The sequence below is a fragment of the Salvelinus sp. IW2-2015 genome, linkage group LG6.2, assembly GCF_002910315.2.
Source record: "Salvelinus sp. IW2-2015 linkage group LG6.2, ASM291031v2, whole genome shotgun sequence".
NCBI lineage: Eukaryota > Metazoa > Chordata > Actinopteri > Salmoniformes > Salmonidae > Salvelinus > Salvelinus sp. IW2-2015.
In genome coordinates, this window is record NC_036846.1 from 13,154,374 (window position 1) to 13,181,803 (window position 27,430).

Below are 27,430 nucleotides of genomic sequence, written 5' to 3' on the forward strand. Positions count from 1 at the left end.
ATTTAACTAGACAAGGCACTTACAAACAATTCTTATTTACAATGACGGCTTACCCAGACAACGCTGAGCCAATTGTGCACCACCCTATTTATTTATTTTTTATTTCACTTTATTTAACCAGGTAACTAGTTAAGAACAAGTTCTCATTTACAACTGCGACTGGCCAAGATAAAGCAAAGCAGTATGACACAAACAACAACACAGAGTTAAACATGGAATAAACAAGAGTACAGTCAATAGCACAACAGAAAAAAAGAACGTCTATATACAGTGGGTGCAATGGCATGAGGAGGTAAGGCAATAATAGGCCACAGTAGCGAAGTAATTACAATTTAGCAAATGAACACTGGGAGTGACAGATGAGCAGATGGTGGTGTGCAAGTAGAAATACAGGTGTGCAAAACAGCAGAAAAGTAAATAAAAACAATATGGGGATGAGGTAGGTAGATTGGGTGGGCTATTTAACAGATGGGCTATGTACAGCTGCAGCGATCGGTTAGCTGCTCAGATAGCTGATGTTTAAAGTTAGTGAGGGAAATATAAGTCTCCAACTTCAGCAATTTTTGCAATTCGTTCCAGTCATTGGCAGCAGAGAACTGGAAGGAAAGGCGTCCATGAGGTGTTGTTATCGTGACCAGTGAGCTGAGATAAAGCGGAGCTTTACCTAGCATAGACGTATAGATGACCTGGAGCCAGTGGGTCTGGTGACGAAATGTAGCGAGGGCCAGCCAACTAGAGCATACAGGTCGCAGTGGGGGTGGTATAAGGGGCTTTGGTGACAAAACGAATGGCACTGTGATAGACTGCATCCAGTTTGCTGAGTAGAGTGTTGGAAGCTATTTTGTAATTAATCGCCGAAGTCGAGAATCGGTAGGATAGTCAGTTTTACGAGGGTATGTTTGGCAGCATGAGTGAAGGAGGCTTGTGTGCAAATAGGAATCCGATTCTAGATTTGATTTGGATTGGATGTTTAATATGAGTCTGGAAGGAGAGTTTACAGTCTAGCCAGACACCTAGGTATTTGTAGTTGTCCACATATTCTAAGTCAGAACCGTCCAGAGTAGTGATGCTAGTCGGGCGGCGGGGGTGTGGTAGCGAATGGTTGAAAAGCATGCATTTGTTTTACTAGCGTTTAAGATCAGTTGGAGGCCGGAAGGAGTGTTGTTTTTGCATGAAGCTCGTTTGGAGGTTATGTAACACAGGTTCCAAAGAAGAGCCAGATGTTTACAGAATGGTGTCGTCTGCGTAGAGGTGGACAGGGAATCACCGCAGACAGAGGCGACATCGTTGAAATATACAGAGAAAAGAGTCGCCCGAGAATTGAACCCTGTGGTACCTACATAGAGACTGCCATAGGTCCGGACAACAGGACCTCGCGATTTGACACACTGAACTCTGTCTGAGAAGTAGTTGGTGAACAGGAGACGCAGTCATTTGAGAAACCAAGACTGTTGAGTCTGCCGATAAGAATACGGTGATTGACAGAGAAAGCCTTGCCAGGTCGATGAAGACAGCTGCACAGTACTGTCTTTTATCGATGGCGGTTATGATGTCGTTAGTACTTTGAGCGTGGCTGAGGTGCACGCCGTGACCAGCTCGAAACACCAGATTGCAGAGCGGAGAAGGTACGGTGGGATTTGAAATGGTCAGTGATCTGCTTATTAAACAGGCTTTCGAAGACTTTAGAAAGCAGGGCAGGATGGATATAGGTCTATAACAGTTTGAGGCTAGAGTGTCTACCCCTTTGAAGGGGGGATGACCGCGGCAGATTTCCAATCTTTAGGGATCTCAGACGATACGAAAGAGATGTTAAACAGACTGGTATAGGGGTTGCAACAAGGGCGGCGATAATTTTAGAACAAGAGGGTCAGATTGTCTAGCCCAGCTGATTTGTTCAGGTCCAGGAGTTGCTGGGAGGCTTGGGCAAGTAGTGACTCCCAATCACAGTAAGATGTGATACAGCCTGGATTCAAACAAGGGACTCTTGCATTGCAATGCAGTGACTTAGATCACTGGCGTCACTCGGGAGCCAAGGTGAGAATAGTTTCTAAATGTACAACATTAGTGTCTTTGTCCCTCTCTCACTCTCACCTCTCCATGTCTTTGTAAAAGCCCATATTGTTGTCAGTCGCTACGGACTGTTTTTAAATGTATTTAGTGTGTATGTTTATCCTGTTTCACCATTTAGTTAGCTAGTTAATAAATAATTAAACCAATTGTGTAGTACTGAATCATAAGTAAGGCTCAGGTTTTTGCAGATGCAGGGAGATTACAACTGTTTGGGAATGATGATATGATACGAGGTTATGATTAATAAGTTGACTGTTTATAGATGTGATAGGTAAAAACTTTTAGAGATTAATTTGGGAGATGGTAACTCTTTAAAGACGCGCTCTCGGCGGTGCCCAGATCTAATGAGTTAATTGTTACATGATTAATTTAATCGGGGTGCAATTAAACATTTTAGGTAATTAGATAAATAACAGTCTTCAGTTATTAATGTTAAAAGTTAAGTCACGACACTTGGTTGCTGAATGGAACATATGGATATTCAAACAAAGACTAAGTAATCAAGATTAGCTTACCATTGTCGTGTCTTTGCTATCGTTAAATTGAAGACTTATAGTTTTTATCAAAGATTCGCTGTAATTAAGGGATTACGCGATCACTTGAGTAATAACGTAACTAATTAACTTCTTGCAAACTATAGGGGGTGCTGTTCTGCATTAGCATATTTGTGTCTCCAAATTAAACTGCCTCGTGCTAAATTCTTGATCGTAACATATGCATATTAATTGTTATTATTGGATAGAAACCACTTCTAGTTTCTATAGAAGTTGGAATTTTTGTCTCTGAGTGTAGCAGAACAATTCTACAAGCACTTTTCATGACAGGGTTCAGATTTCAGAAATTTTTACGCTCTGATCTGGGGTCTGTTTATAAGGCCACAGTGAATGCTTATGAGAAACCGACACTGCGCTACGTCTTCCTCTGGTGTCTGTACGTCATCACGATCTCTCTGCCTTTGAAGGGGGGGATGACCGCGGCAGATTTCCAATCTTTAGGGATCTCAGACGATACGAAAGAGATGTTAAACAGACTGGTAATAGGGGTTGCAACAAWGGCGGCGGATAATTTTAGAACRAGAGGGTCCAGATTGTCTAGCCCAGCTGATTTGTTCAGGTCCAGGAGTTGCTGGGGAGGCTTGGGCAAGTAGCTGACTCCCAATCACAGTAAGATGTGATACAGCCTGGATTCAAACAAGGGACTCTTGCATTGCAATGCAGTGACTTAGAYCACTGCGYCACTCGGGAGCCAAGGTGAGAATAGTTTCTAAATGTACCAACATTAAGTGTCTTTGTCCCTCTCTCACTCTCACCCTCTCCATGTCTTTTGTAACAAGCAGCCATATTGTTGGTCAAGTCCCGCTACGGACCTGTTTTTAATGTATTTAGTGTGTATGTTATCCTGTTTCACCATTTAGTTAGCTAGTTAATAAATAATTAAACCAATTTGTGTAGTACTGAATCATAAGTAAGGCTCAGGTTTTTGCAGATGCAGGGAGATTACAACTGTTGGGAATGATGATATGATACGAGGTTATGATTAATAAGTTGACTGTTTATAGATGTGATAGGTAAAAACTTTTAGAGATTAATTTGGAGATGGTAACTCTTTAAAGAACCGCCTCGCGGTGCCCCAGATCCTAATGAGTTAATGTTACATGATTAATTTAATCGGGTGACAATTAAACATATTTAGGTAATTAGATAAATAACAGTCTTCAGATTTAATGTTAAAAGTTAAGTCACGACACTTGGTTGCTGAATGGAACATATGGAATTCAAACAAAGACTAAGAATCAAGATTACTTACCATTGTCGTGTCTTTGCTATCGTTAAATTGAAGACTTATAGTTTTTATCAAAGATTCCTGTAATTAGGGATTACGCGATCACTTGAGTAATAACGTAACTAATTAACTTCTTGCAACTATAGGGGGTGCTGTTCTGCATTAGCATATTTGTTCTCCCAATTAAACTGCCTCGTGCTAAATTCTTGATCGTACAATATGCATATTATTGTTATTATTGGATAGAAAACACCTTCTAGTTTCTATAGAAGTTGGAATTTTGTCTCTGAGTGGTACAGAACAATTTCTACAGCACTTTTCATGACAGGGTTCAGATTCAGAAATTTTTACCTCTGATCTGGGGTCTGTTTATAAGGCCACAGGAATGCTATGAAGAAACCGACACTGCCTACGTCTTCCTCTGGGGTGTCTGTACGTCATCACTTTTGAATGAAATCGAGGGACGTTCACAGCCATTATAAATGACCAAAATGTACAGAGACCACCCTTTCTCAACGTGCGCCTCAAGCGTGAAGGCCATCGGACCTGCCTCGTTCCAAATCGTTTTCTAACCAGCAATATTTCTCCGGTCATGTTTTCAGTCGTTATAGTTGTAAAAACATCATAATGTAGTTAATTTGAGCCGTTTTATATCAATTATATCCGTTTAGTGCGATTTTGAGGAATTTCTTTGTGTGCTTCTGAAAGTTTGGACACGTTTTAGGGTGTCAGTCGTTGGTGGTGGACATTTCGAAGGACAGAGGACATCTATCCACCAAAAGACGTTTATAACATAGAAAGGATACATTGCCCAAGAATCTGATGAAGAACAGCTCAAAGTAAGCAATATTTAATATGATAAACCGTGTTTCTGTCGAAATATTTTAAACGCAAATTTCGCCATTTGTTTGGTATAGCTTCACTTGGCCAACCCTGTATTGAAAAGTAAGGATAATTTTAAAAATGTAAATCAGCGGTTGCATTAAGAACTAATTTGTCTTTCGATTGCTGTCAACCCTGTATTTTTTTAGTCAAGTATATGATTAGCTTTCAATTAAACTAGATCACTCTGATAGATGACGTCAGACATATTGAGGCTTGATTTCCTAGTATTTTATTGTGTAACCACGGTTTTGTATGGTAAATATGCACCTTTTCGAACAAACTGTATATGTATATTGTAAAATGATGTTACAGGAGTGTCATCGGAAGAATTCTGAGAAGGTTAGTGAAAAAATTAATATATTTTGGCGGTGATTACGTTATAGCGCTCTTTGGCTGGAATCGATGCTCTTGTAACGTTTTCACATGTGGTATGCTAACTTATCGATTTATTGTGTTTTCGCTGTAAAACGCTTAGAAAATCTGAAATATGGTCTGAAATCACAAGAACTGGGTCTTTCCATTGCTATGCTTTGTCTATTCTTATGAAATGTTTTATGATGAGTAAATTGGTCATACACGTTGCTCTATCTAGTAATTCTAGTCAATTTGTGATGGTCGGTGCAATTGTAAACTGTGATTTCTACCTGAAATATGCACTTTTTCTAACAAAAACTATCCTATACCATGAATATGTTATCAGACTGTCATCTGATGGTTTTTTTTATAGGTTATTGGCTATCAATATCTTAGTTGAGCCGAATTGGTGATAGCACCTGAAGGAGTAAGAAACTGATGGAGTTAGAATAGTGGTGTATTTGCTAACGTGGTTAGCTAATAGATTTACATATTGTGTCTCCCTGTAAAACATTTTAAAAATCTGAAATGTGGCTTTATTCACAAGATTTGTATCTTTCATTAGGTGCTTGGACTTGTGATTTAATGATATTTAGATGCTACTATTTAATTGTGACGCTATGCTAACGATGCTAATCAGTGTGGGGGGGGGTGGGGGTGCTCCCGGATCCGGGTAGAGGCTCGTTAGAGGTTAACTATGAATTCGAGGGCACCAGGGAAAGTTATTAGATTACAAAGTTATAATTTCCCAATATAACCTTCAGATATTTTCATATCTGATCAATAGTCTCTAATTAATGATTTATTTACTTTACCTCACGTTAGTCTCATTCCAAACGTCGTAAATTGTTGATTATCTGCACGAACCCAGTCTTCACTATGAGTCATCCATACATCAATTGTCTTAAATCATTTATTTATTACTAACTAATTAATTCACAGAAATGCACAAACAAACAAAACAAACTTAAAAAGGGTTACATGAAATGGAGGAAATATGCCCTAGTGCTGAACCAGCATGGCGGCTTGTTAGACAAAAGGGAGAATGGGGGGTCGATTCAGAAGTCACTACAGAGTATACTCTTTATAACAATTGACATGCTAATCCTTACACATGAACGCTCACTCATTCGGGAACAATTGCAATCAATATATATATAGTTACGCTCGGTGTGTGTCGTCTTGATCGTTGGAGAGAAGTTAGTTTCTGTTGGAGTGAAGTTAGTTTCTGTTGGAGTTCCTTCTGTCTCGGTTATTGTGGATAGTTCAGAGTGACATTCGTTATAGAATGATGTTTCGGCGGTTGTCTTTCTTCGCGTTCAATGATACCGAATTCCTAGCTGCAGACTAGTAGTCAATATCAAAACTGGTTATTATTCGTCTAAGAGTTTAACCACGTGGTATGGTTAAAGATTCAGCACTGTTACTTAACCTTCGTTCTCCCCATGGAGAGAAAACATGGTCYAATGGTAATTTCTCAGAGTTGACTTTTATTCAGATAGCAGGAAGGGGCTGTCCTTGGATGTCTGACCCAACTGGCTCAGGGGCGGGTCCTCGGGTTTAGTTCAAATCAAAAAGGGATTTGTATTTTTCTTAATTAAACAGTCCAAAATCATATTACACAATTATACAAACAGTATCATACTCACTCATTCATTTTATACAACAAACAGATGTAAACCTCATATCTGAGGTTATTATATAAACAGCGGTATGGTAATGTAGTCCCACAGTCTCTCATGAGTTTCCCACATGGTTACCAATGGGCATGTTAATAGCTGGACTCTCCACCGATCTTTTATACTTTTGCAGGAACATGAAATATGTTCGTACCTCAAGTTCTGTGAGGTGGGAGAAAATTCCTTTGTCCTGAAAGTTKACCCTCTGTCTAATACTATTGGGCCATGAGGAGATTCTCAGGAATTTACGACGTCTCTCTGTGACCACAGCATGGGTTGAAGGGGCAGGGAAAGGCAKGGAGAGGGGGRTKGGGTTTGCAATACCCAAGCAGGCGACGTCATGACACTATGATAAAACAATTTTGATGATAAACGACTTGCATTATGTTAAATATGCAATATGTGTTGAGAGATATAGAAAAACATGTACATTTTTTAGACACTTCATATCCATGGAAAATGCCGTCCATATCACCACAAACCTAGTAACAGGTAACATTGACAGTTGACTGGCGTTTTTTTTCAGGTTAACATTTTGCCGGAAACTATTTCTGTTTTTGCAACAACATATACTATAACTTTGGATGAAACACTAAAACCTTAATTGCTTCCTCTACATACATATACAGCAGTCAACGTGAAATGTAATTTCTTGAATGTAAATAAATGCAGAGAGGACCACGCGTACTAACTCGCTGTTCATTTCCCTGGAGATAAAATYCTATAAAAGGAAATACTCAATAAYACTGTAGCACATTCAGAATGAAAAMATGCACTGTAAAGGTGAGACTCTGAAGATGTTGCACATTCCAAACAACTTATTTTGGTTTTAATGAAGGAGTGCATCTTCGTCGCACAGGAAACATTGGACTTTCTCTACAGTGGCAMGTTTCTGCAATGCGTGTTTGATTTGACTCCAGTCGCTAGTCACATATCAAGACGTACATAACCTAATACTCCTTATGCTATTGTAATTAAGCATATCTTACCTTAAGGTAAATCCTAGGGTAATCTTAAATCTGTGTTTGTAGGCACAATGAAATCACATAAATCTTTTCTATTTTTTACTTCTAGTTTATTTGGTAAATMTTTTCTTAACTCTTCTTGAACTGCACTGTTGGTTAAGAGCTTGTAAGTAAGCATTTCACGGTAAGGTCTACACATTCGGCGCATGTGACAAATAAAGTTTGATTTGATTTRATATGCTATATCACTGCTCAACATCCAAATAGCCACAYATTAAAGCAATAACACTGGTTCTATGATTGAATTCTTGCTCCGGATGAGTGACGTCATTGGCTGTCACATAAAAATAACAACACAAACTAAACATGTCATCCCACTGATAAATGGATGTGACTGAAGCAGAGAGAGCACTCGATTGGTATGCCAGGGCCTCATTGTTAATTGTCTACGGTTGTGTCAATTGTCTGCTGCTGAGATTGCCCTGCTTCCATCCACCAAACTTCCCCCATGGATTGGACAAGCTTTTGTGCGCCACTTAATTTTCAATCAGATCCAATCCCTACTCGGTTGCAGAGCAGCAGGAGGGAGTAGACGGGGGTCATACGTTATCCAGAGGCCTAATGAGAAACCTTCAGTCAAAGCACGGCTGTCATTTTTTATCCTGTTCTTCCTAGTAGATAAGAACGAGAGAGAGAGCGCTGTGCAGATAGAGGCTGTCCATTTCCACATGTACTCATTAAGCTGAGGCCAACTCAAAAGAGCCTAGCAGGTGGGGGGGGGGGATTTCTTCTCAAGGGTGTCATTTGAAAACAATCAATGCTGCTAGGCATGCCTAAGTCCAAACCCCGGGTGCTAATTTTCCGTCTATCAACCTAATCTGGCATTTGCAACTTCACTAAAGTATTTTCAAGAAGCCTGTACAGGCCTGGATGTCTGTTTCTTGTCTTGCCATAACATAAGTGTGACATCAGTGTGACATTATACGGGGGGCTCTACTGGGTCTATGGTCCATGTCTGTCAGTCACTGATAGCTTGATTTAATTGGAAGGAAGTAAAGTTGGTTAATTTCATTTCCAGTGGTGTAAAAGATAGTAGGGGTCATGTTAGATTTATTTGGTCCATACAGTGATCAGGTATTAAGACTTTATTTTATAGAAATGGCAGAACCTGAATTTGTCTACATTTACATTGACACGACCAAAGACTAAAACAATTAGAGTGTTACTGAAGTGATTGGAAATCACGATTACACTTATGAAAATATTTATGCCTAATGAAAGTATTTATGCCCAATAACACAAGGTAAATTGAAAACAGCGTCTGCATKGGCTGAACAAAAATAATAATTACATGTTTTATAATATACCACTTAGGCACATTCCATTTGACCACTAATAAACCCCAATCATTTGATATGATCTATTTCCCACCATTTACACTGTGACAATAGTATCCGCTGCAATGAACAAATCCTCTGCAGCCATTTGCCGCCAAGACCGATGCGGGCAATAATGTGGAAGAAAGACAAATGTTGTCAACATTAGCTTTGCCCTGACAGGGAACAGAGTAATGGAACAGCAGGAAGTGGTGAGAAGTACAGTAACAACTGCTGTAATACTTCTGCAATACTTCTGCAATAATGCTGTAATATTGCTGTAATGCTGCTGCAATACTCCTGCAATATTGCTGTAATACTGCTGTAAAGTATTTTTAGAGAGAAAAACTACGTTTTCAAGGGACTATGAATATTTTTTAAAGGAGAGGGCTTTAACTGGACCAACAGTTCTAGGAGCGGTGCCTCTGCTGCTCACATTCAATAAGAAATTGATTACAAATCAGTCACCGTAAAAAACTGTCTGGCCACGGACAAAGAGCAGCTAAAAGAGAAGAATGAAAAAAGAAAMATTTCCTGTCCGAGAGCCTTTTTCCTTTGGCTCATGTTGATCTTGTATTGATTCAGCCTACGTTGGTCAAATATCACAATCCCACTTGTGGATGGTCGTTGACGGAGGCTGGATTTGCAGATGGCTGGGATGGAGGGTTGACCAGACATGACACATGAGAGAAGCTGATTAGAGCATCAGACAACAAGGGACAGATATCATTGATCCAAATGTCTTTGTCTGATTGGGATGAAAGGCCTGTCTGATTGGAGCCCTTTGTGTATACATGCAGAAAGGGCCCTACCCTGACTGAACTGCCTCAGACTCATCTAAGGGAAGTGATGAGAAATTATGGAAGGTTTCTATGATTCGCTAGTTTGTTCTGCAAAATATACAAATATGTCCCATCTTTGACTATATTGTTCTTTCAATTCAAAAAATCTAAAACTGTAAACATGAGTTTGACATTTACTGTATTAATATTTTCCTGTATAGCTTATCATGTAGTGTAACCGGTGTAAATTGGCTAGCTAGTTAGTGGTGCACGCTAGAAGCATTTCAATTGGTGACGTCACTTGCTCTAAGACCTTGAAGTAGTTGTTTCCCTTGCTCTGCATTGGCTGAGGCTTTTGTGAAGCGATAGACAAAGATGCTTTGTTGGAGGCAGTTTTCGATGTGTTCAGAAGGTCCCATGTTCGAGCCCAGGTTGAGGCAAGAAGAGGGAAGGATGCAACACTGTTACATTGATGTTGTTGACCCGGATCACTCAGTTGGGCTCTGCCCAGCTGCTGGGTTTGCTGCTGCGAAGAAGGAGGTCAAACTGACTCTATACACACACACACTGGACTGTACCCACACACTCACACTGACACCCAAACATACGCCCACACACACATAACATGCATACTGATGCCACACACACACACACACACTTTCACACTTACCACATACGCTGCTGCTACTGTCTATTATCTATCCTGTTGCCTAGTAACTTTACCCCTATCTACAATGCCTTCTRAAAGTATTCAGACCCCTTGACCTTTTCCACATTTTGCTAAAATACAGACTTATTCTAAAATGTATTAAATTGTTAATCAATCYACACACAATACCCTATAATGACAAAGCAAAACTGTTATTTTGACTTTTTTGCTGATTTATAAAAAATAAAAACAGAAATACCTTATTTACATAAGTATTCAGACCTTTTGCTAAGAGGCTCGAAATTTGGCTACCGGGGTGCATAAGAGAAAAAAGATAAATAACAATATGCGGATGAGGTAGTTGGGTGTGCTATTTACAGATTGGCTGTGTACAGGTACAGTGATCAGTAAGCTGCTCTGACAGCTGATGCTTAAAGTTAGAGAGAGATATATGTCTCCAGCTTCAGTGATTTTTGCAATTCGTTCCAGTCATTTGCAGCAGAGAACTGTAAGGAAAGGTGGCCAAAGGAAGTGTTGGCTTTGGGGATGAACCAGTGAAATATACCTGCTGGAGCGTGTGCTACGGGTGGGTGTTGCTATGGTGACCAGTGAGCTGAGATAAGGCGGGCTTTACCTAGCAAAGACTTATAGATGACCTGGAGCCAAGGAGTTTGGCGACGAATATGTAGCGAGGGCCAGCCATAGAGAGCATACAGGTCGCAGTAAAGTACATCACTGGGATAAGCTGCCTGCCATCCAGGACCTCTACACCAGGCGGTGTCAGAGGAAGGCCCTAAAAATGGTCAAAAGACCCAGCCACCCCAGTCATAGACTGTTTCTCACTACCGCATGGCAAGCGTACCGGAGTGCCAAGTCTAGGACAAAAGGCTTCTCAGCAGTTTTTAACCCCAAACATAAGACTCCTGAACAGGTAATCAAATGGCTACCCGGACTATTTGCATGTGTGCCCCCCCCATCCCTCTTTTACGCTGCTGCTACTCTCTGTTTATCATGTATGCATAGTCACTTTAACTATACATTCATGTACATACTACCTCAATTGGCCCGACAACCAGTGCCCCCGCACATTGGCTAACCGGGCTATCTGCATTGTGTCCCCACCGCCACCCACCACCCGCTAACCCCTCTTTTACGCTACTGCTACTCTCTGTTCATCATATATGCATAGTCACTTTAACCATATCTACATGTACATACTACCTCATTAAGCCTGACTAACTGGTGCCTGCATGTAGCCTCAATACTGTTATTGCCTCGCTACTGTATATAGCCTCGCTACTGTTATTTTTCACTGTCTTTTTACTGTTGTTTTTATTTCTTTACTTACCTATTGTTCACCTAATACCTTTTGTTGYACTGTTGGTTAGAGCCTGTAAGTAAGCATTTCACTGTAAGTTCTATACCTGTTGTATTCGGCGCACGTGACAAATAAACTTTGATTTGATTTGATTCAGTGGTGGGTAGTATATGGGGCTTTGGTGACAAACCTGATGACACTGTGATAGACTACATCCAGTTTGCTGAGTAGAGTGTTGGATCTCTGGAGAGACCTGAAAATAGCTGTGCAGCGAAGATCCCCATCCAACCTGACAGAGCTTGAGAGGATCTGTAGAGAAGAATGGTAGAAACTCCCCAAATACAAGCTTATAGYGTCATACCCAAGAAGACTCGAGGCTGTAATCACTGCCAAAGCTGCTTTAACAAAGTACTGAGTAAAGGGTCTGAATACTTATGTTTTTTGTTGTTGTTTTTTTGCAAACATTATTATTATGGGGTATTGTGTGTAGATTGATGAGGGAAGAAAAAATGTTTTTAATAAACTTTATAATAAGTCTGTAAAGTAACAAAATGTGGAAAAAGTTAAGGGTCTGAATACTTTCCGAATGCACTTTAGTCCAATCAATTGAATTGACCACAGGTAGACTCCAATCAAGTTGTAGAAACATCTCAAGGACGATCAATGGAAACAGGATGCACCTGAGGTTAATTTCGAGTCTCATAGCAAAGGGTCTGAATACTTATGTAAATAAGTCTTTTTTTTATTCCTTTTTTTTTGTTGCTGTTTTTGTTTTGTCATTATTGGGTATTGTTTGTAGATTGCTGAGGATTTTTATTTATTTAATACATTTTAGAATAAGGCTGCAACATAACAAAATGTGTAAAAAGTCAAGGGKTGTGAATACATTCCGAAGGCACTGTATATGTACATATTGTATCTACCTCAATTACCTCGTACCCCTGCACATCGACTMAGTACTGGTACTCTCTGTATATAGTCCCCGCCGTCAGACTTGCCCCCCCACATCGTCTGGTTGATTATGAGGTAAGCTACGAGTAAAGGCAGACTCCACACACAACACACCACTCCAACGAGGGACCACAAGCAGAGGGCACTGTGAGTGGAATTAATTACTCTCATAACAAGACCAGCAGCAGCTACCCTCCTGTACAAGATGAAAGAGAAGCCCATTCTTCTTCCAGAACAGTTGTAACGTGCCTGAAGCTGATTGGAGAAGAAACTGAGAAGTTGACACAGGAGATACTGGAGCTATCRGAAGAGCTGAATTCATCAGCTTCAATGGGTCTCCAACAGTTCAAGTCACTACCTAGTGAGGATGGAGCCTCACCTTCATCAATGGCCAACTCACCGGCCCCCCAGAGCAGGCGCAMCTCGACTAGAGATGACTGCAGTCATCATCAAAGTCAGCGTGAGCGTGCACAGCTGGTGACAACCAGAGATGATAAACTGCAGTCACAAAGGCAGTGTGATAAGATAGAGCAGCYCATTGAAAACCTTGGGATCAGAGGGCTCTCCTTCTCAGACCAGTCATCCTCACCGTCATCATAAACTCAGTCAAACTCAGTCACTCAGTCACAGGATCACCAACGTCAGCACTCACCTAACCGCTGCGGTCAGCCTACATCTGACTGTCGCCGACGTGACTACTCACCTGACCACTGTGACTACTCACTTGACCGCTGCGGTCAGCCTACACCTGATTGCCGTCGTCAGCCCGCACCTGACTGTCGCCGCTGCGACTACTCACCTGACCGAAGCCGACGCAAGTGCTCACCTGACCGCAGCTGCCGCGACTACTCACCTGACCGTTGTCATCACCCCTCACCTGACCATCGCCACTGCGACTACTCGCCTGACCGTCGCCGCCGGGCCTACTCACCTGATCATCATCTGCACTCACCTGTCCGCTACCGCACACCTTCTCCACCCAGCCGGGAGMGCGTCTACCATGGACCAACTCCTACCATCCCCAACTTCAAGACCCACAAGAGTTTTCAAGGCTGAAGGTGGCCCTCAACAATGTACTGCCTGTAGATGCAACAGGGTACTTCAAGTTTCAGATATTGGTGTACCACCTGAAGTTGGAAGAGGCTTTGCTAATTGTCGACTCCTACAGCAACAGCAGGTACCATACAGTGCCACCATGGAGTCCCTGACAGAGCTGTATGGCCAGCCCCACCAACTTGCCCTCCAACGCATCGCAGGTTTAATGGATGGCACCAACATCAAGAGTGGTGACACCAAGATTCGCTCTGAGGGTGCGTGCCTTGGTTGGCATGTTCGATCAGCTAGGGAGTAATGGACAGACAGAACTGAGGTGTGGCTCACATGTCTCCTGCCTCTTAGCTAAGTTACCACACRACCTAAGAGCCAGCTTCAAGAGATGTGTGAACCCCATCTAGACACCCATTCCAACCCTCCTTCACCTGGCTCGAGTGGCTCGAGTACGAGGTGAGAGTGCAAGTAGACGGCACGCAGTTCAGTAGCGACCAAAGCACAGACCACCCTAGCTCACGCGAGATCAGTGTAAAGACAAATCCTTCCCCAAGACCACCACCATCCTCCACAGAGGTGAGCAGAGAAAGGACGAAGTCGAAGTCTCTGCACAGAACCAGTCTCCGGAGGAAAGGTCACASGAGGAGCCAAAGAAGCATTGTCTGTTCTACAACACCACGCAGAATTACATGAATCAATGCACCAACTTTCAGCTCCTTTCCAATGATTAGAAAGAATCCTGGATCAAAACAAATGAAAGATGTTAGAAGTGTGGACGTGAACACGAAGCAGCTCAGTGTACTCTCAAGGCTAAGTGCAAGAAGTGCGAGAAGAAGCATCTTGAAAGAATACAAAGAATGCTAGCACAAACGCTATGAAGACCGCCAGCACAAAGGCGTCAACAGAGAGCATTTGCCTGGTGAGCTCCACTGCAGAGACCCTCTATGTTGATCAACCTTCCGACAGCAGCAAGGTGCTGCTGAAGATGAGTTGAGTCATCTTGCGGAGCGGCAACAAGTCACTTGACATGTACGCCCTGTTGGATGATGGGTTGGAGYGCACTATACTTCTACACGAAGCAGCAGAGCAGCTAGGACTCCAAGRATATCCTGAGGACTTTGTACGGTGCGTCAAGATATCCGAGTCGTCCATGGAGATTCTGTGTCATTTTCKGTGGCCTTTGTTACTGAACTAAACAGGTCCTTTGACATCCACAGAGCCTTCACAGTTGAAGAGTTGGGCCTTGCACCGCATACCTACTCGGTCGAAGCCCTTCAGAAAAGATATTGGCACCTAAAAGGCCTACCCCTTCAACTGCTGGATCAGACGCAGCCGTTACTGCTCATCAAATCAGACTATACCCATCTAATGGCGCAGCCGTTACTGCTCACCCGACAGAGCCAGTGCGTTTGGGTCCCCCTGGTGGACCTGCTGCCATCAAGACTCAGCTCGGATGGACCCTTCAAGGTCCTTCAAAGTTCCTGCAGCAAAAGTCTTTCTCCACAACAGTGTCTTCATACATCCCTTGTCTCTCCATCTGCAGTGCTCTTCTGCCATGTAGAKAAGCTCTGGCAGTTGGATACAATACCGTACCGGAATGAGAAGCTCGTCACACGGTCCAGACAAGATGTAGAAGCCATGCATCTTCTAGAGGAGAAGACAGTCAGGGTCGAAGTGGACGGGGTTCAAAGGTACSCCACTCCCCTTTTGTAGAAGAAGAACCTTCCTCCCTTGGAAGCTCCGAAGGAGGCAGTACTGGCACATCTGCGAGAGACAAAGAAGTGTCTGCCCAAGGATCCAGAGAAAGCAGCAGTGTACAATGCAGAGGTTCACAAGTTAAGAASGTATCCGCAGTAGCAGTCGAAGAGTACCAAGGTTTGTACATTCCCCATCATATGGTCAATCACAATGGGAAAAACAGAGTCGTCTTCAACTGTTCCTTCAACTAAAGGAGCAAGAGCTTGAACRAACAACTCTTTCCCGGACCGACCTTGGGAGCTACTCTGCTTGGAGTCCTTCTCCGTTTCCGGGAACACTCTGTGGCCATCAGCAGTGACATAAAGGGGATGTTCCATCAAGTCCGCCTGCTAACCGAAGACCAGCCTCTTCTCCGGTTTCTGTGGCGAGACCTAAATCGTGATGATCACGCTGATGTCTATGAGTGGTAGGTTCTTCCCTTTGGGATGACATGTAGCCCCTGCTGCACCACATTTGCCCTTCAGAAGCATGTGTTCRACCACAGTGAGCCCGAAGRAGAAGTGCGCTTTTCTGTAGAACGCTGTTTCTATGTAGACAACTGTCTASAAAGCCTCCCTGCGGATGAAGCCAAGAAACTGGTGGACAAGCTGAAGCACCTTCTTGCTGAGGGAGGATTCRATCTACGCYAGTGGGCCAGCAACCTTCCAGCAGTCATCGAACACCTACCTCAAGAGTCCAGGTCGGAGAACAGTGAGCTGTGGTTCACCCAGGATGGCGTGGAACTYCAAGAGTACACCCTTGGATTACGATGGCAATGTCTGTCTGACACGCTTGGCTACAATCAAGGTCACATGGAGAAAGTTGAACCCACCATGCGCAACATATATCGTATTCTTGCCAGCCAATACGATCCACTAGGCTTCATCATCCTATACACCACACGGGCCAAGGTTGTGGTCCAGAGGCTCTGGAATAAGAAAAGAGGGTGGGATGACCCAAACCTACCTGAATATCTCCTCCAAGTGTGGCTTATTTGGGAGAATGAACTTCCACATCTGTCTCAGGTTACACTACCAAGGTGTTATGTCAGCCCCGACATGGATCTCCCAACCAGCACAAGAAGTGTTCACATCTTCAGTGATCCCTCAGAACGTACGTATGGTGCCGTCGCGTACCTACGTACTGAAAACACCAATRGACAGATCCAAGTGGCATTCCTTGCAGCAAGATCAAGAGTGGCCCCGAAACGACAACAGTCGATGCCAAGACTCGAGCTCTGCGCTGCACTCACTGGTGCCCAGCTGGCCGTGGTCATCAGAAAAGAACTCACCCTGGAAATCCATGAGGTCACCTACTGGTCKGATTCTACAACAGTCTTAACCTGGCTCCAGTCGGACTCCTGCAGGTACAAAGTATTTATAGGCACAAGAGTCGCARACATACAGGAGCTCATGGATCCCCAGGCCTGGTGTAACGTGAGAAACAGAGAGGAACCCGGCTGACGATATCACACGCAGCAAGATGCTGTCTCAGCTTTCAGAACATAACCGTTGGAGTCAAGGTCCACCATTCCTGTGGCAGGCCCAGTCATCCTGGCAGAGAARACCAGGCCAAGTACCTCTTGACGAAGCAGAGGAGCTGCGGAAGCCTACCTTCTGTGGACTCCTGTCAGCGGACACCAAGTCGTYTCTCCCTGGTGTTGCCCAGTTCAACATTTTCCAGGAGCTGGTGAAAGCTACCGTGCTKTTGCTACATGGGKCGGCCAGTAGTGCCAACAGCCCTTCAGCCGACAATTTCAAACAAGCAGAACTCAAAGTATTCAGACATGCTCAGTCTGAGAGCTTCCCAGAAGACCGCTCCCTACTAGAGGCAGGCAAGCCAATCCCTCCGAGCAGCCGTCTGGTGATGCTGGCCCCAGAGTATGACAACAACACCGGACTGATTTGTGTTGGAGGTTGCCTTCAAAGGTGTGACCAGCTGGGCCCTGRCGTTCTTAACCAAGTGGTTCTGGATCCAGGTCATCCGCTCACCAGGTTGCTGATCAGGGAATATGATGAGCAGCTGAGGCACCTGGGCCCAGAGAAGGTGTTTGCCGAGCTACATTGAAGGTTCTGGATTCTGAGAGGGAGAGCAGCCATTCGCCGTTTTCAGCTTGGCTGCACCGAATGCAGGAAGTGGTGAGGCCAGCCAGATGTGCCTAGGATGGCTGATTTGCCTCCAGCCCGACTACGGCTCCACAAGCCCACATTTTATTCTACAGGCGTGGATTGCTTTGGACCGTATATCATCAAGATTGGCCRAAGAAATGAAAAGAGATGGGGAATCATCTTTAAGTGCATGACCACCCGGGCTGTACATGTGGATCTACAGACGAATATGGATTCCAGTTTGTTYCTAATGAGGTTGAGACACTTTATCGCTCGAAGAGGAAAGCCCTTTGAGAACCTGTCCAATCTAGGAACAAATTTCAAGGGAGGGAAGCAAGAGCTTCAGGAGGCCTTCATGACTCTCCACCCACAGCTCCAGGAACAGTTAGCCAGTCAGAAGATTCACTTCGCCTTCAACCCACTAAGTGCACAACACTTTGGAGGATGCTGGGAGAGAGAGGTCAGATCCATCAAGATTGCCCTGCAAACCGCCCTTGGTGCGTAGACCATCTCCGAACTGGAACTGTCAAGTCAGTTATCCCTGGAGCAGATGGGAAAGTGAGGACAGCAGAGATCCAAGTCAAGGACAAAACCTACGTCAGGTCTGTTGCTCGACTCATCAAGCTGCCCGCCCTTCCTCAAGAAGCTATTGACCCTTAGCTGGCTTGTCTGTTGAAGAAAATATGTACAACACATTTGGGGGCGGCTGTAAAAACGGCCAGCTCATCTCCTTTCCAAGACCCCAACTTTCTTTGGTTTTCCTATAGGAACAGGCAGCCTTAGGGTAATAGCCTACCAGGCAAGGCCTCAGGCAGTTTGTAGTTTCTATTCTGATGATCAACCTGTTTTTCGCTCCTGCTTATTTTACCTCCTTAGAATAAATGGCTTTTCTGATGTTATTGTGCATGCAGCTAAATAATAACAATTATTATCAGAGAGAGTGGTGTTGTATGTGTGTGTGTGTGGATCTTCATTAAATCCTTGAACTGGAACTACTGCTTCCTTGTGTTCTGAACCACCCTGTGGTGGTTACTAATGGCCTAAAAAAGTTTTTYCTATCCCTTTTTATTGGTCCTTCGAATTCATAAACAACCCATATTTTTCAGGTTATGACACCTACACAAGAGTGTCAAAACTCACAAAACCTACCACACGAGGCAAAACATTCAATTACACCATAGCCTACTTGTCAACAATATTTTTATGTTATACATATCTTTTTTTTCTTGACCATATTGAATTAKCATTGYAATTGCGCACACATTGATGTCAGACATGCACCTACCCTAATGCTCTGTTGCTGATGACTGGAATTAATGCAGGGACAGATTTCAGGAGCAGGGCAARGCACCCTCTTTTTGACTGATGACTGATGACTGATGTAAGAGCATGTACGTGATAGGCCTATCTGACTTATATGATTATGATGGTCATTATGCTTCCAGACAGTGTCATAAAGTGTATTTTCTTACTCCAAGTAAAGTGATACAGGATGGACATAATGCTTCATGACAGGATCATAAAGTGTATTTTCTTACTCCAAGTAAAGTGATACAGGATGGACATAATGCTTCATGACAGGATCATAAAGTGTATTTTCTACAAGTTATTTAAAATGTGATGAAAAAAAACTTGACTGTAAAGAATTGACTACAACAACAACAAAGAAACAACATTTCAAACAAAAGCAAACTTCTTGGCAGGAATTGTTTGAATTTTTTATAATTGTGGGTTTTGACACTTTAATGTAGTTGTTATAACCAGCCATAAAATAACACAATTTATGCCACAACAGGTGTAAATATATGGGTCATGACAGTGTTATGACAAGTTATGTCAGCTGTTATGACATATTATGACATGGTTATGACCGTGTTATGACACCAGGTGACAAGTTACCATTTATTTATATCTYATCTTTCTCTCTGCATTGTTGGAAAAGGACACGTAACTAAGCATTTCACTGTTAGTCTATACCTGTTGTCTACGAAGCATGTCAGAAATACCATTTGGGAAAAAGGGGGTGAGTGTAGGGACGGAAGCAATACTGTTACAGAAGATTATTATAGTGTGACAATTGGCTTGCAGCAGTTCACTTGCACAGAAACCATGTAATTGTGTATCCTGCAAAATTAAAGGCAATCTAATGTTTCTCTCATGAATATTATTATATGACATAGCTTTGACCTTTCTATCATGCCCCTGGTGTGTCCCATTGATCTCTCTTTCTTTCCAAAGTGTGACCTTGTTTACTTCCCTTCACTGATTCTAAAGGAAATGCCTGGTATAAGAAATATGGTGGAAACCAGTGGAGGCTGCTGAGGGGAGCACGGCTCATAATAATGGCTGGAATGGAGCAAATGGAATGGCATCATACACATGGAAACCATGTGTTTGATGTATTTGATACCATTCCACTCAATCTTCTCCAGCCATTACCATGAGCCCTTCCCCAATAAAGGTGCCACCAACTTCCTGTGGTGAAAATGTTTTCATATTTGTGGGAAGTAGTGAACAAGTGCACACTTCAGGAAARAGGTGATATTATTGGGACCTACACCATTGTCTACGCCACCTAGAGAGCTCTAAAAGCAATAAGCCAACTCCTTACCATGTACGGAAAATACATGGTGTCTTTGCACAATCAATGTTCCAGAGCATCTTAAAGTCTCTAGGGAAATCTGAGCATTGGTGTGTACAGTATTACCACCTGCACATTATATAAACAAGCAATGCTTTGCATCAACTGAGAAACTAATAGAGATACAAGAAGTAGCTACATTATGTTGTATCAGGTTCATAATGTGAGAGATGGCTCCGTGACTGTACAAAATCCTTACTTCTAACAATAAACAAACATTCTGTGCAAGACAGGCATTTATGAGAACTGCAATGAGGCAGGATCTCTGGTGGCTTCTCCAAAGCTCTAATCTAGAGCATAAAGAAGATAAAACTCATATCCTGCGACTACAAGTGTAGCATCTTATTTTGATCACTCTTTTGTTGCTGAGAATGTTTACATGAATTCACTGAAAACCCACACTAACATACGGTAATATTAACCGTAATGCACTTTTTATGTATCCTACTTTCGGCCAGCTAACAAACCTTAAAATCTTGTTGTTGTAGGATTATTTTGCTGTGACAATATAGGTCAAATTAAGATCCTACATCTGTACTTTGCTCCTGCATAAAGTTCCATGACAGCAATTTTATGAAGCTATGAGTTGTAATTCTTACCTTTGTAGAAGCATTCCTCGCTGTGCATGATGGTTATCCTCTGTGCACCCAGACAGGAGGCCCGGTGGAGCTCACAGTGGTTCTGGTACAGCTTCCCGTCCGAGCCACACACTGCCTTGTAGTGTGGTTTACAGCGGTCCAGACAGATGCACTCCCCTTGACTGCTCTCATGGTTGACCACACAGTGACGCCCCAGGCCACAGTACTTGTGCTCACAAGKACTCTGGAAGCCATTGTTATGGCCTAAAAACCCTGCAAGGAAAGCCAAAGTAAAGACATGTTCATATCATAAAAAAGAACAATAAACGAGTAATAGTATGACCGTTAGACTTTAAAAGGCCTAAAGTAGCTCTAGGTTTTACGAGAGCTTAGAAACCTTCAAATCAGAAACTAGAAGAGTATGAGGACGATAATCAGAGTTTTAAAAGCTTTTGGAGTTCACTTGTAGTAACTATCAGGTTTAATACAAGTATTTACTATATTCCTTGAGGCAAATATTTGTGTTTTATATTATTTTGTACTACTTTCCAGGCAGAGTGAGTATCGTGTGGTCAACATGCCAACCTTCATGAGCAGGAAGTATTCTTGACAAGGCAAGGAGCAGTCACTACGATAACCTCTGAACCGTATCAAATGTATTGGCTCTGTAATGGCAGGTTGCTCTCTCTTGGATCTCCTATCTACCAGTTCCATTGCCCTTTGGAATCGCCCTCAAGAGGAAAAAGAACATGGCCACCAATGCTGGAAAAACAATCCCACTGAGAATAATGATGTTCACTGAAACAATATACTGAACTGGGAACATTCACCCAGTAAGCATCATTTATCTGCTGGAGCTCTAATGATGTTGTTTTGGGGTTGTATATTGCCATGATCATCAGGGCACCATTCCACCACGTCTGAATAGGGTAAAAACATTGAGCATAAAGTAACAAGAAAAATTTGCAACTTTGACTCTAGTTTGAGCGCTGTCGTACTATATACAAACCCCACCACTATTTAGAAATTCTACCATTTATCTGACAATCAATCCACAGCTGCAGTGAGCTATATAATATGAATTATAAACTCGGTGGTTCGAGACCTGAATGCTGATTGGCTGGAAGCCGTRGTATATCAGCTGCATACAATGGGTATGACAAACATGTATTTTTACTGTTCTAATTACGTTGGTAACCAGTTTATAATAGCAATAAGGCACCTCTGGGGTTTTTGGTAAATGGCCAATATACCACAGTTAAGGGCTGTATCTAGGCATTCCGTGTTGCATCGTGCATAAGAACAGCCTTTAGCCATGGTATATTGGCCATATACCACACCCCCTCGGGCCTTATTGCTTAAATATACATTAGGACCAAAGTATAAACAAGGAGATGCATTACTGTTCTCTGTAATCATCTGAGCTCTCCACAGCTTTCCTATTGACCACTAAATATTGAGTGGTGCATCACGATGGTACGATGCCTCAGGGCCTCAGATGTCTTCTTTACAATGGCCAATTCATCTGCAGCACGAGGTGCACATGGTGTTCTAACCCACTATAGAGGGAAATAAAAACCATCTACTGTCATTGGTCAGCGAGGCAAACCGTTGGCAGGGAACCTGAATACAGTAACAAACAAACAAACGACTTGACTGGTAAAGAGGCTTCGTCACAGTGGTAGCGACTCCCCGTGGGTGTATTAGCCCCTATCTGTCAGGGAGGATTAAACAATACAAGTGTGTACATTTGAGCCAATCAATGGCTTTGGTTTGCTGGGGTTTATTAATCTCCCTTGGTGCGGTGGCATAATGATTATTCAATGGGTTTTGTGTTGCACAGCGAGGTGCCCAAACGCCACGGACAGGGTCAGAGAAGGGCAGAGGGAGTTGTTAATTGGTATGCACGCCCAATCTCTGGGTGATCCAGTGACATCAAAGACAAATGACTAATTCCATGCAATGATTAGTTTATTGATGACTCGACGTTTCAAAAAGAAAGGCATGCAGAGGGGGGCAGAGGGAGGGAGTATACGATTTGGGGCGATGGTTAGAGTTACCGCATTTCTAATTGTAGTTGGCTCTACCAAATGAAAAAAAAATATATATATATATATATAGTATATACACACACACACACTACCGGTCAAAAGTTTTAGAACACTATTCTTTATTTTACTATGTTCTACATTGTAGAATAATAGTGAAGATATCAAAACTATGAAATAACACGTTTTTATTTATTTTTTATTTCACCTTTATTTAAACAGGTATATATGGAATCATGTAGTAAGCATTTTATATTTGAGATTCTTCAAATAGCCACCCTTTGCCTTTTTTGGTTACAACATGATTCCATATGTATTATTTCATAGTTCTGATGTCTTYACTATTATTCTACAATGTAGAAAATAGTCAAAATAAAGAAAAACCCTTGAATGAGAAGGTGTGTCCAAACATTTGACTGGTACTGTATATAAAATATTTGGAACTTTCACTTTGAAAATGTTCATTAATTATTCATAACTGTATTGTATAGCAATGAGGATGATTGTCAGAAAAACAGATAGACAGATACATTTGCATAGTTGAAAGGATAGTTTATATACAAACKTCACAGCTCACAGAGCAATTTCAGTATGGGGAATTGCCTTGATTTGAATGAAACAGCAAGATGTCAAGTAAACAAGATGCTGAACAAGGGAAAAGGAAGTCATTCTCACTGGGATACAGTTGGTACTAGATTTATTCAGCCCTGTGCTTAATCTGAAGGTCCCAACATATGTTGACCCCAGTGTACATCACTTGAAGGGCAACGTCCTGCTATGCATTCATAATGAGATGCAGATCATGTTTAATTCTGGACTCAGCAGACATGACCAGAATGACATTGCAGGGGTTCAAAGACAATAGCATTTAGGATGGAAATCTCAATACTGTGCCTGTGCACAACTCCTCGCATCATGCTCTGAGAAATCAATATGATACATAAATATCAAGTGCCTTGTGTCTACCAGAAACATTTACCTCTTAGGCTTGTGCCAACGCACTCTCTTTGTAATGCATTTCTGAATCTGAAGCCTTCAAACACATCACAAAGCTGAATCTAACTGAACCACTCTCATTCACATTCATAAGCATGCCCCCAAAGTATGCTATTTACAGCACTAGCCTTCAGATATACAATGCGTCTTTTTTTCCAATTGCCATCTTAATTTTTTTCAAAAACCCTGGATGCAAGTCCCGGCCCATCTGAGGTTTTACATAACAGCGGCTCTGAGTCCTTGGGGAGTGTAGTAAACAACCGTTTGGAAGCTCTCATCTCAGCTCAGCTCACCACCGTGAGTTAAGATGCCCCAGAAGACCCACGTGCAAGAACAAAAGGATGCAAGTCTGAATAAACAGCACACTAAACAATGCAAAAAGTCTACATGACATGACGCACAACACAACTCGCTCGCTACCCGTCACCCCACTTGGATTAGTTCCTTGAAAGTTACACCAGTAACATATTGTGTTACCACAGTCCATGGAGAAGCRACATATAGAAATCAGAAAAGCGTCTGCACTCGAGGAAAAGCATTAGCATTAACGATAGCAAGAGAAACTATGTATTTTTAGTAGCCTACCTGTTGTCATGGAAAACAAATAGTAATATATTCATGGTGGCAGGCCCGTGTCATTTAACCTGCTATCTCTCAATCCCTAACAATTGGAATTCATTCCTCCACACTGACAAAATGAAAACCTGCTTGTCAGGAGTGTCTTAGGCAGAGAGAAGCCTGATGAGGTCTCGCCAGTGTCACTATTAACCATTTGTGGCATTTTTCTATTGAGAAAGACTTTAACATTAACACCCAAGAAAGGACCGCCTGCTCAGAAATGATAAGAAGATTGTCAAATGTGTTCGTGTGCCGCTGTATTGCAGAGCATATGACTATAAGGGTAAACTAAGTACAGTAGATAGCTTCCATCTCACAAATCTCTTTTAACCGCCAGGTATTTAACAGAGGCAATTCAGTTGAAGAGCGTTGTTCAAGGTTTGATCTGATTTAGCATCTCTCTTGACACTGGACGGTTTCCTCAGTGAAACTATTGCAAAGTGCAATCCATTGTGTTGTCTACCATGGACCTGAAAATGAATATAACAAAACAAGTGTATGTTTGTACAATATGGAGTTTTACAATATGGAAGAGAGTGTTGGGGAAGATGGAAAAATAGCCTAGCCCACTGTAGATACTGTTTTAGATACATATGAATGAATTCCTGTTGAGCATGGGTTTACCTGTAGTATTATACAACTGTTGTTTGTGTTTATGGACTAAATGGAAATAATTGGACAATTATAGTGAATTTCTATGTTTAAATGCTCTATGATCAAGAGATAATTGGTTAGATTACACAAAACTGTATGCTACAGGCAGTGCCAGTGGTCTCACATTCCCATAGGAAAGCAAAACACAAGAAGAGATCTCTTTTTCCCCTTTGTTTCTCCTAGACACAAACTGTCTCTCTTTAACACCAAAATGAGATTACATTTTTTTTTTTTTTGCTCAGGAGGAACAACACATACAAGCTCATATTTGTCTGCCTGCTAATAGTTACCATAGASTTACATGCATTTTTCTAACGATAGTTAACAATTGCGCTAACTCTAGATAGCAACTTCCTTCAGACTGTATGCAAAGAAATAAAAATAGTGTCCACGAATTCATCTAACTCTGGGSAAAAWCCTGAAGTATCCCTTTAACAACTGCCAGTGCCAATATGTATAGGCTAGTTCCTTAGATAAACGTGTACAATACTGTACATGAGCAGCCAAACTAACGGGACTAAGGGAAACTCAGGTGATTGTGAGGGAAAAGTAGGTAGAGAGGAGGAGCAGACAGCCTTTTTTACACATTATTAATATTGAAGCATAGAGGTGTTTTATGGAGACATTGTCACGACCGTCGTCTAGGTGGAAATGACCGGAGCAAGGTGCAGCGTGGTGAGCGTACGTTTTATTTTATTTAGAATGTTGCCAACAAAACAAGAAACAAAGAAACGACCGTGAAGCTTACTAGGGCTATAGCGCCACTAACAAAGTCAACTACCCACAAACACCAAAGGAAAATAGGCTGCCTAAGTATGATTCCCAATCAGAGACAACGATAGACAGCTGTCCCTGATTGAGAACCATACCCGGCCAAAACATTGAAACAGAAAACATAGAAATAAAGAAACTAGAATGCCCACCCTAGTCACACCCTGGCCTAACCAAAATAGAGAATAAAAGCCTCTCTATGGCCAGGGCGTGACAGACATAAAAAAATGATTGTACTCAAAATCGTTGTACTGGTATTTTTGAAAGATATGACAACCTTGTGTAATCAAATCAAATCAAATTGTACAGGTGTAGACCTTACAGTGAAATGCTTAATTAAAAGCTCTTAACCAACAATGCAGTATTAAGAAAATCCCCAAAAATTATAGTAAGAGATAAGAATAGCAAATAATTAAAGAGCAGCAGTAAACAACAATTGTGGGGCTATATACAGGGGGTACCGGAACAGAGTCAATGTCAATGTGCCGGGGCAACGGTGTCGTGGTAATTGAGGTAATATGTAAATGTTGGTAGAGTTATTAAAGTGACTATGCATAGATAATAACAGAGAGTAGCAGCAGCGTTCCAGAGGGGGGGCAATGCAAATAGTCTGGGTAGACATTTGATTACCTGTTCAGGAGTCTTACGGCTAGGGGGTAGTATCTATTTAGGAACCTCTTGGATCTAGACTTGGCACTCCGATACCTCTTGACATGCGGTAGTAGAGAGAACAGGCTATGACTAGGGCGGCTGGAGTCTTTGACAAGCTTGGCCCCGGTGATGTACTGGGCTGTACGCACTACCCTCTGTAGTGCCTTGCGGTCGGAGGCCGAGCAGTTGCCATACCAGGCAGAGATGTAACCAGTCAGGATGCTCTCGATGGTGCAGCTGAATAACCTTTTGAGGATCTGAGGACCCAGGCCAAATATTTTAGGTTTAGGTTTTGTCGTGCCCTCTTCAYGACTGTCTTGGTGTGCTTGGACCATGATAGTTTGTTGGTGATGTGGACGCCAAGTAACTTGAAGCTCTCAACCTGCTCCACTACAGCCCCGTCAATGCGAATGGAGGCGTACTCGGTCCTCCTTTTCCTGTAGTCCACAATCATCTCCTTTGTCTTGATCACGTTGAGGGAGAGGTTGTTGTCCTTGCACCACACGGTCAGGTCTCTGACCTCCTCTCTATAGGCTGTGTTGAGGATCAGCGTGTTGAGGATCAGCGTGGCAAATGTGTTGTCCAGGATCCAGTTGCAGAGGGAGGTGTTTAGTCCCAGGGTCCTTAGCTAAGTGATGAGCTTTGAGGGCACTATGGTGTTGAACGCTGAGCTGTAGTCAATGAATAGCATTCTCACATAGGTGCTCCTTTTGTCCAGGTGTGAGAGTGCAGTGTGGAGTGCAATAGAGATTGCATCATCTGTAGATCGG

The 27,430-nt window shown here is 42.4% G+C and overlaps 1 protein-coding gene across 1 annotated transcript in view; it reads right to left on the bottom strand.

Annotated features, from left to right (window-relative positions):
- The window catches only part of LOC111965841 (follistatin-like 5), a 250,919-nt gene that overhangs the window by 159,751 nt on the left and 63,738 nt on the right, over positions 1–27,430 (bottom strand). The window contains 1 exon segment of the mRNA XM_070444249.1: positions 20,944–21,195. Coding sequence (XP_070300350.1) covers positions 20,944–21,195 — 252 coding nt within the window.